The following is a 9,851-nucleotide window of genomic DNA, read 5'->3' as shown; positions in this document are numbered from 1 at the left end:
GCAGACTTTAAAAAAGCTTCGTCATAGTGAATAGAATACTGCTATATTTGTCTTTTTACATTCTAATATGGTTGTGTTAATTATTACTGCCTGAAAGTTGTTTTGAAGAGATTTTCTTTTAGCCTAGATTTATTTTGTATTCACTTAATGTTGCTTTTTTGACATTAATGCTCCCGTATTTTTGGTTTTATTTGAAAAATGTTGACATCAAACGGACATAGAATACGAGACTATAATTAAATTATTTAAGATTAATCAACGAAAAGAAAAGCTATTATAGCTCGAACTTATTTCGTTGCAGAAACATAGTACATGCATCAGGTTTTCTTTTTCAAATGACCTGATGAATCCTCTTGATCAAAATACAGTTAATACATTTGAAATCTATAATATACTTTTCGGTTACAGTTAGTTTCTAAATCCATTTTTCAAAAGAGAGAATAAAATAATAAAATCTCGCCTCTTTTTAAGCAAAACTTTTCCAACACAGAGAACACAGTGATAAAATATATATTTTCTTGTTGATTTTTAATGAGCTTTAAAATGCAGCTGATGCTAGAGGGGGTTGTTTAATCAATTGAAAAACATATTCTTTTTAAAGCCTCGGTTTCTGAGCAGTGAAACCAAATTGTTATATTTTTAAAAAAACTTTAGGACTATAAGGAGTCAAATGTTCCTTAACTGACCAAGTTTAACTCTCTGCACTTTTGAAAAAACAACCTACAATACAACAACTACTTTAAATACCAGCATTACAGTCCATTTTTCTTTTTTAATTGTGAACATTATGTAAAATCTTAAACTTAAGTGACCATAAGTGTGGATGGTCTTTGACAAAATGTATCTGCTGATTTCAATTCAATTCAATTCAATTTTATTTACAGTGTCTTATCATAACAAAGTTATCTCAAGACACTTTACAGTTGAAGTAAGACTATAGTTGATTAAGGAAAAACAGATACCAGCAATTCAACAATGACTAGACTGAAACTTAAACTCACCATAACTTCCTTAATACTGCACTAGTATGTGTACGAGTGGATTTTTCTGTCTTTGTTAAGTCATTTTTCATTCTAGATTGGATTCGTATCTGTTCAACTTGTTTTCTTTTCCGTCACGATGGGAATGAAAATAGTTTTTTAAGTCTCCGTCCTCCCCTCTCAGGGATATTTGTGAATTGCTGCTCTTGAGTTGTAATGTAGCAGCTGTGCGTGGCACTTTGTGGCTTAGTGAGTCCATTTCAAGACTTGGTTAGATTGGATGAAACAATACCTCTTCAGCTCTGATCACAACCTGCATGAGGATAACAAGAAAGCAGCCTGTGGCCACATGCTTGCCTGAATTTCCAAAACTCTGATCATAAGAGAATCTTGAAGAACCAATACTGGCCAGATCTACGTGAACAAACAGTGCCGCCATGATTCTTGCAGAAGAGTCACTTTCGCTATCCCATGGTCAAAAGATAGATTCACCCACTTAAAGCTTGCAATTTCGCAGACTCTATTTGTGAATTTGATAGATCAAGGCAGCTGTGGAATCAATCCCTCAGCCACTTTTTTCCGCAAAGATCACACAACAATGTCAAATTGTTCTAAACTCTTGAGGATTTCTGGGTTTTGGGTTCTTGCGCAGGATAGGCTGGGAGTAGCCACTGAAAAATGTTCGGCCGAAACACTTTTATCACGGAAAGAACTTGGCTGGATCAGGATTTTGTTGCTAAGCAAAACAGGATATGGTATTCCTGTTAAAGATCTGAATACATGATCTCCAGTTTAGAATCTGATAACATGACACTTTATTAATCAAAACTGTACTTGAAGAACACAATGATAATCAACTGATGCACCACTTGTTATGCGCGAATGATACATTCAATGACGTCAAGAATGCTATGGTGCATTAAAGAGTGTGTGATTTATTGTAATGAACTGAAGCGTATTGACTCCTATGAACAAACCGACCCACAGAAAACATACAAGCTTTTGAAAACACCAATGATGATAACACTTTTCTTCCAAATGTTTATTTTATAATTTATGTGTTAATTTATTTTAATATTATTATTATTATTATTATTATTTAGATGCTTCCTCTCGGACAGATTTTAACCCGCCATAAAGTGTCTTTTCATTTTTACACGGACGACACACCTGCCCCTCAGAGACTCTCGAAAAATCAGAAATCATCTGCCCTCCAAATCCCACTCATTTAAACCTCACCTCACTCGGACACCTCTCGGAAAACATGAAACCCACAGCCAGAAACCTCGGTGTCCTCCTCGATTCATCCCTTTAACTTTACCAGCTCAAAATCAATTAAAAAATGAAACCCATGATAAATAAACCCGAACCTCATCATCTCCTGTTTACTTTATTGTAACTCCCTCCTCTCTGGCGTCTCTCAAAAATCCCTCTCTCGCCTCCAACTGGTCCAAAACTCAGCAGCTAGACTTTCAACTGGTTTTAACAGACGACATCACATCACCCCAGTTTTAGCCTCACTGCACTGGCTTCCTGTGCGTTTTAGGATTGATTTAAAAATCTTACTGATTACTTTTAAAGCTCGCCGTGGTCTGGCTCACTCTTATATCTCAGACATGCTGACCCCCTATGAGCCGGCTCGCAGTTTTTAGATCCTCGGGCAGGGCTTGTTAGCTGTGCCAAAGTCGAGGCTAAAATGAAAAGGGGACAGAGTCTTCTCCATCATGGCACCTCAACTTTGGAACAGCCTGTCCGAGGGGATTAGACTGTCTTCGTCTTTTAAATCTATTTTAAAAACACACTTTTACAGACACTGGCTTTTGTGTGATGTCGCCTTTCAACCCTTAATTGGGTTCATTAATGGGCTTTTATTCTTTTATTTTCAGTGTTTTATTATTTTATTAATAATATTCTCCTTGAATGGAACATGTGTTGTTTTATCTTGTTTTATTACTGTGCTGTTTTAATGGATTGTGTCGTTTTTAACTGTAGTTGATTGCTTTTATGTAAAGCACTTTGTAACAATGGTTTAAAAAGTGCTATAAAAATAAAAGTATTCTATTATTATTATAATTCATTTTAATTATGTATTATAATTTTACAGTTTTCTTTATTGCACATCCTACACATAAATGTAAAGATACACAAGAGTTAAATGTCCTACACGTAAATGTAAATGCACTTAATGAAATGGTATCAATAATGGGCATAATACGTTTCAGTGTCCAGCCTTGGTTTTCCTGTTTTCATTTGTCCTTTTAATCCATTCAAAGTATGAAACATATTTTTTCAGATGTTTTAAAGACGTGTAATGGCAGTCAAGGGATAATTCTGTCTAATTCACACAGACTATCACAGTGATCAGAGAGATAGATAGATCCAGATCAAGAGTCTAATTATTCCAATAAAGTTTTACCTTACCTTACCTTACCTTACCTAAGGGTTTGACTGTGTTTAATTATTCAACTTGAATGCTATTGTCAAAGCAGCTGCTGCATAGCAACCAAAATCGTCTTGTGCCCTTGGACTTTATTCCTGTACTGCTGTTGGATTATAAATGCATGGTCGTGTGAAAATAACAAGCTTCACGTTGGATTATCTTCTCTCTGTTCCTCCCCTTGTTTGGCCGATTAAACAAAAGATTAGAGCAGGACTGTTTCTCTCGTCTTCTGTCAGTATTTGGGAGATGCAGCTCTGCCCATCTGCTCGCTGCCACTTAATTTTTAATGTCTCTGCCCTCCAGCTCAACAGTGTCAACTGATGATTCCCACAAGTTTTTTTATGTGTAAACTATGAGTCAACATGTCCTGCTGTTAGTGTTAGATTATGCTGAAGCGGAAAGGCGGCATCTGTACTCATTATGTGTTTCTTCAAATTGATTTTTGTGTGCAGACATCTTGGCTCTTCAGGGACATAGGTTGTTGCCTTACAGCTATTTTTCCCTCATTCAGATTCTGGTGGCAAGTTTGGTTTGTAATGTAGAATTGTTGTTTCAGCACGAGTTAAGATTTTTAAACCATCAAATCTTCTCTTTTCACTCTATAGTTCTTGCTAAATAACTTGGTTTTATTAAAATATAATATGTCATGCTGGCTGTATGACAAGTCCTTTAATGTTGCACTCACGGGAGGGTTACGAGGAAAGGGAATTTTGGTGCTTGTTCCAGCAGTTTTGTTCCTTCTGTTACTGTCCAACACCTGGTGACCGTAGAATCCTATTAAAAGCTTTACCTTTTAGCTCAGCTCTGTCGTATCCACAACAGCATGACATGGAATCCCCCTGACAAACAATGCTACAACGTTCTCTCTATTGCGTGATCTATATTTGAACAAGACTAGTGGTTCAACCGGTGTATTAGATAGAAGCCAACACCAGAGCGCAGACCTCTGGCAAGCAGCTCACTTCTTTTTAATTCCCTTTTTACCCCAATATCATTTGTTTTATCAATATACCTTTTTAAACATTTTAAATGTTCATGGAAATTAAACAATGGGACAGCAGGTGGTGTTCTGGAACTCACTTGCACAACACACAGCATGGGAGAGCAAGAACAACTTCTCTACCTCCACTGACAAATCTCTGACAAAAAAAATCTTTTTACAGGCGTCCAACAAAATGTCAAGCTCTCACATTTACGACATTTCCTGAAAAGGTCATTGAAATCAGACGGATAAAATTTAGCAAAAGCATGACCTGTCACAGTAAATTATAGAATATCTTCTCACCTCGGATACAAAAGTAGACTTTTTAGAATCTATTTTCTTTTATTTGCTGCTGTTGAGACGCTGAATTCCATTTGTTATTCAGTAGCTCCTGTTGGTGGGAGCTGAAGAAACTTGTTTTGGAGAGGCGACTGAGGTTGTTCTTTTGAAAGACATTGTCACACTATTTATAAAACTACATGTTTTTGTGCTTGCAGTATAAGTACACAAACAGGAATAAGATCTAGCAAGTAAAAGTTTTATTGGTACAGACGTTGGTTTGTGCACATTATTGGGAGATATGTCTGAGGTTGATATTCAGCTTTATAACGAATACATTTCTTTCTAGTGCGACACGTTTCTTGACTTATTTGGGAGAGTGGAACAAAATCTTCTTGAAAGCCCTGCGGAAGTCTCTGTTAAATATGGTGTATATGATGGGGTTCAAACAGCTGTTGCAGTAGCCGATCCAGAAGAAGAGGTTGAACAGCGTATCAGGGATGGTACATTTCTCTCGGCAGAGAGCGTGAAGACTGTACGTGAAGAAAAAGGGGAACCAGCAAAGGACAAAGACCCCCATCACCACGGCCAGAACGAAGGTGAAGCGCTTCTCCCTCATCTGCGCCACTTTGCTTCTGGACAGAGACAGTTGTCTACTCCTGCGCGGAACTGGAGAAGAAAGGAGGAAGTGGTTGGAGCTGTGTTCGGAGGAAGCCCACGATATGGAGGCGCAGGAAGGAAGTGGGGGCTGGAGTCTGTTCGCGTCAAGGTCTTTCTGCTCATCTGGTCTCATCTTCCTCACTCTGTGTGGGAACTTTATTGAAGGAAACGAAGAGGAAGTTTTGATGTCAGCCTCGCAGTTCTTTTCCTCCAAGTCAATATCGTCTAGATCTCCTCGGCGCTGGCTGCTGCTGTCTGTGTTGGAGGAGCTGTGAGCGTTCGCGGGCTGCAGTCTGTCAAGCTCATGCTGGGCTTTTCGATCTGATCCTCTTCGCTGGTGAGTCTCGGCAGCGCCGACGAAGCAGGTCTCTGACTGGGAGGGCTGTCTCTCCATCACGTTCTTCGCCACGAAAACAGTGGAGGCTCTCTGCTTGGCAACGCGGTAGATCTTACAATAAACAAGGATCATAATGACTCCTGGAGCGAAAAACGAAACAAGACAGGAAGAGAGGATGTACCAGGTCTGGTTGTTGATGAGACACTCCTGGTGGGACATTTTGTACTCGTTGTCCACCAAATCCAAGCGGTTTTCACTGTTGCTCATCAGAAGTGGTGGAGACGAGATGATGACTGAAATGAGCCAAACCACGCTGATCATCGCCTTGATCCTTTTGGGTGTCCGTTTGCGGTTGTAGCTGACCGCCTTGGTGACGGACCAGTACCGGTCCAGGCTGATGGCACAGAGGTGTACGATGGAGGAAGTGCAGAAAAGGACGTCCAGGGCCAGATAGAAGGAGCACCAGACGGAACCAAAGTACCAGTAGCCCATTACCTGGTGGGAGTGGAGAAGGAGTGTTACTTGATGTAATAATCACCGGTGGAGAGACACAGATACCCTTTATTTTTCTTATGCCAACACCCGTCATTTTTTTTCACAGAAAATAAAAAAAGAAATGTTCAAAGGACTTTGCCTCTGGGAGTTTATCGCCAGCCTTCTTTGAATTTTTTTGAAGCTGACAAGATAGGGACTTGGAAATATCCATCATTCTTGGGCAGATTTTAAGTTTTCATTAGTCCTTTGAAACCGCAATTAAAAGCAGCCTCGCAACTTTCACGTCCATTTCTGATGGATCAAATGGGAAAGTTTTAATATGACTACATAAAGTTATTTAAGGTTGTAATTATATCAAACATTAAATAAATAAGTAGGTGATTGACTTTGAATTCGGCTTACATTTGAGAAAAAGAAGATCAAATAAGAAATAAGTGAATATAACAGTAAATGATAAAAAATGTCAAGACAGTGATGAAGATAAATACAAATAATATGTATAAATGGCTCTAACAAGCCTATAATAAAACAGCTGTTAATAAAAGAATGGGAATAACAGAATAATTTTCGCATCTCTTGAATGAACAATCTCAACAACTCATGGGGAGCTGTGTTGTCTCTCCCTGTTTTCCATAAACGCCAACACAGAAGCTATTTAATCAATTAAGCTTCTTAGATGAATCCAAGATGACGCAGTTAAGCTCAAATACCAACAGTTAATATCAGCCACCCACAGTCCCATCACACTAAGAGGCTCCACCGACAGTAGGGACCTCTCCCATCAGTTGAACACCTTCTTCTGTGGATTAACTGAGGTAAATCCACTCCTCTTGGATTTCTCTCTAATTCTAAATAACACTCACGGCAATGTCTGGTATTCCACTGCTAACTTTACCAGACCTTCTTATTTTCTGTAGGCATCTACTCCTTTGAAATATATATAATATTGTCATTGTACCCACAATATAATTTCTGATTTTGTTTTGTATAACTTTTGAAAACACACACACACACACACACACAAACACACACACACACACACACACAAACACACACACACACACACACACACACACACACACACACACACACCCACACACACACACACAAAAGAAGCAAGAAAACAAATTTCCATTTTAGTCTGATAACCAATTTTTTTTTTAATTTGTAAATATTAGGTATTCTTTTCTACATGCTCTATCTATATTTTTGACTATATGAGAAAATCAATATCAACAAACATGTTCTAGATATTGATCTTTCTTCATGGCTTGTTTAAGCGTGTATCTTTCTTTCATACTTGGGGATACAGATCAGAGAAAACCAGTGCAACTGAACAATATATCAGAGGTTACAACTAAAGAAATAAATATATGTATAGCTTAAATACATATATTTATGTACAACTGCTATTAAAAAAAAACACAAATTCAATATTCTCACCTCATTGGCCAAGGAAAAGGGGATGACCAAGGTGGCCACCAAGATGTCAGCTGAGGCGAGAGACACCAGGAAAAGGTTTTGCGGTGCCCTTAAGGCACGGCTGGTGAAGACCGCAACAACCACCAGAACGTTCCCCACCACAGTTCCCAAGATGATGACTGACACCACCACCACAATGAGAATGGACGCCCAGTGTGAGTGAGGAACCAGAGGAGGAGCTTTAGAAGAAGAAATCTGAGTGACATTTTCCAAAGAAGAGTTCGAGGGTGAAGTTGCCATTACATCCAATAAGTCCATCCTGGTTACATCACTGGCTTTGTCTCGCTCATTTTCAACAGCGTGTTGTCACTTGAAGAAGACACTGGAGAGATAAGGAGGGTATTAGAGTAGAAGGTGTTATAAATCACACCAGAAACTCAATTTGACAATTACAACGAGTTTACATCAAATATTTAGTCTTAATTGGAGATGAAAAGCAAAAGACTCATACCTGCTTTAGTATGTCGTCTTCAGTCCAGAGTTAGTTATCCTGTCCTACTTATTTTGATGGTGGTGCCCCCAAAAAGAAAATAAAGATGCTGTTGGATTAGCAGCTCCGCACGCAACACTCATTCTCTCCCAAACACACAACTGTGCCGGAAAATATTTTTGCAAAAGCAAGAGGACGAGGAGATGCCGTGGCGGGGAGAAAAGAAAAAAAAAACATCCTTACTTTGAGTGGTGGCGGAGCAGAGTGACTCCGCTGCTGCTGTTTAGTGCTCGTCTGTTGCTGGAACGACGGAGGAGAGAGGGAGAGATGAAAGAGTCAGAGATGCATGCTGAGGAGATGGGCTGGATGCATAAAGACTCTGCAGAAGAGGACCGTCTCCGAGTTCATCTCCATTCCGAAGTGGAGTGTGGATCCATTTAATATCTAAAATGAGGGGAGGACAGTTAAAGAGAGGAGGGAGGACGATAGTTATTGTTAATGAAAGAGAGGAATTATCAACTCAAGGCTACTTGTCCAGCCTGACTGCAGTTGGAGAGACGGAGACTACAGTGTCCTCATGTTGAAGCAACATAACATTTTGATTAAAGGATCAAATCAATGATTCTATAAATTATTAAGTTTCCACTTTCAATACCTTTTTGTCCCTTCCTTGTGTTTGCTTGACGGTCCTGTATAACAGTCACAGTATATAATGTGGCCCCCAATAGAAATATACTCACACAACGATAATGTTCTGTGTCTCTGAGCAGGGTCTCCCTCAGCTGTGACTCACAAAGCCTAAACTCGTGTGTAAGAAGTCGTTCAGTGTAGGTGTGAAGTATTACTTCGCAGTGGTACAGTTGGCTGACTTTAAAAAAAACAAAACCTTGTTGTTCTGCATTGATAACTTTGGAACCACCAACCGAAAAGTCAGCATGCGGGTATAAGAGACGCAATAATGATTCATCCCTGCAGCATCATGGATGGAAGGTTTTTTTTCTATGCTGTCTTGACCACCCTGTGATGGGAATTTCAGTCGGAGGCTCTGCCAGAGCAGAAAGTGATGCAACTATTGTACATAAGTTGTATCTAGCGAGCAAATATAAATTGCAAGTCAGTCACTGCCAGTAAATGGACTCGGCCCTGCTGCACTATAGTTGATACGTGACAGCTGAGAAATGAGAATAATTTGAATATTCTGACACAGATCTTACGGTAACATCTTCATCCGACAATAGGAGGATGAAGATAAATGAAGGGTTTCCTTTTTCTCTAAGTCTTACTTAACTACCAAGATCAGTGGTTGAGATCCTTTTTGGTTGGCAGACCAGTTTAATGTAGGCTTTGTCTTGCCTTATAAAAATAAATATGAACCTCTTACGACCCCTCATTTGTCCCTTCCTTTTTGCAAAGACACTCACTAATGTTAAGTCCCAGAAAATCTAATAATTCTTCTAAAATAATAAATAAATTGACTACTACTATTGTAGTAGTCTTGTCTCAGTATGTGTCTGTTTGTACAAAACTCTCTTTTCATTTAAATATTTACATTAGAAAATTATCTTAAGCCCCACTCACTGAAAACACTTTTTTTGGGAGATTAAATCGTGTTTACCATAACTACACCCACTCTTCTGTGATTGGTCAAGCATTGAGGTTTGTCACGCAGTGTCATCAATCTTGGATGTCTCCACCTCCAAAGTCCAAGACCAGCTCCTTGGTCTTTGAGGTGTTCAGCTGCAAGTGGTTCCTCTCACTCCAGTCCA

At 39.1% G+C, this 9,851-nt stretch overlaps 1 protein-coding gene across 1 annotated transcript; it reads right to left on the bottom strand.

Moving 5' to 3' along the window:
• Positions 1-4,919: 4,919 nt before the first annotated feature.
• LOC148077691 (alpha-2Db adrenergic receptor-like) lies at positions 4,920-8,489 on the bottom strand. Its single transcript, XM_087794430.1, has 3 exons — positions 8,107-8,489; positions 7,617-7,977; positions 4,920-6,173 (listed from the first exon to the last, which is right to left on the bottom strand). The coding sequence occupies exons 2-3, from the start codon at positions 7,911-7,913 to the stop codon at positions 5,049-5,051; spliced, it is 1,422 nt and encodes a 473-aa protein (XP_087650556.1). The 5' UTR covers positions 7,914-7,977; positions 8,107-8,489; the 3' UTR covers positions 4,920-5,048.
• Positions 8,490-9,851: the final 1,362 nt, after the last annotated feature.

Source organism: Callionymus lyra, chromosome 6 (assembly GCF_982586985.1).
Source record: "Callionymus lyra chromosome 6, fCalLyr1.hap1.1, whole genome shotgun sequence".
Taxonomy (NCBI): Eukaryota; Metazoa; Chordata; class Actinopteri; order Syngnathiformes; family Callionymidae; genus Callionymus; species Callionymus lyra.
This window is presented reverse-complemented; position numbering and strand designations above follow the sequence as displayed.

Excerpts from the sequence above, each read along its gene's own strand:
- LOC148077691 (XM_087794430.1), bottom strand. The coding sequence starts at position 7,913 with ATGGACTTATTGGATGTAATGGCAACTTCACCCTCGAACTCTTCTTTG. Across the intron at positions 6,174-7,616 it reads CCTTTTCCTTGGCCAATGAG|GTAATGGGCTACTGGTACTT; the intron begins GTGAGAATATTG and ends CACTCCCACCAG.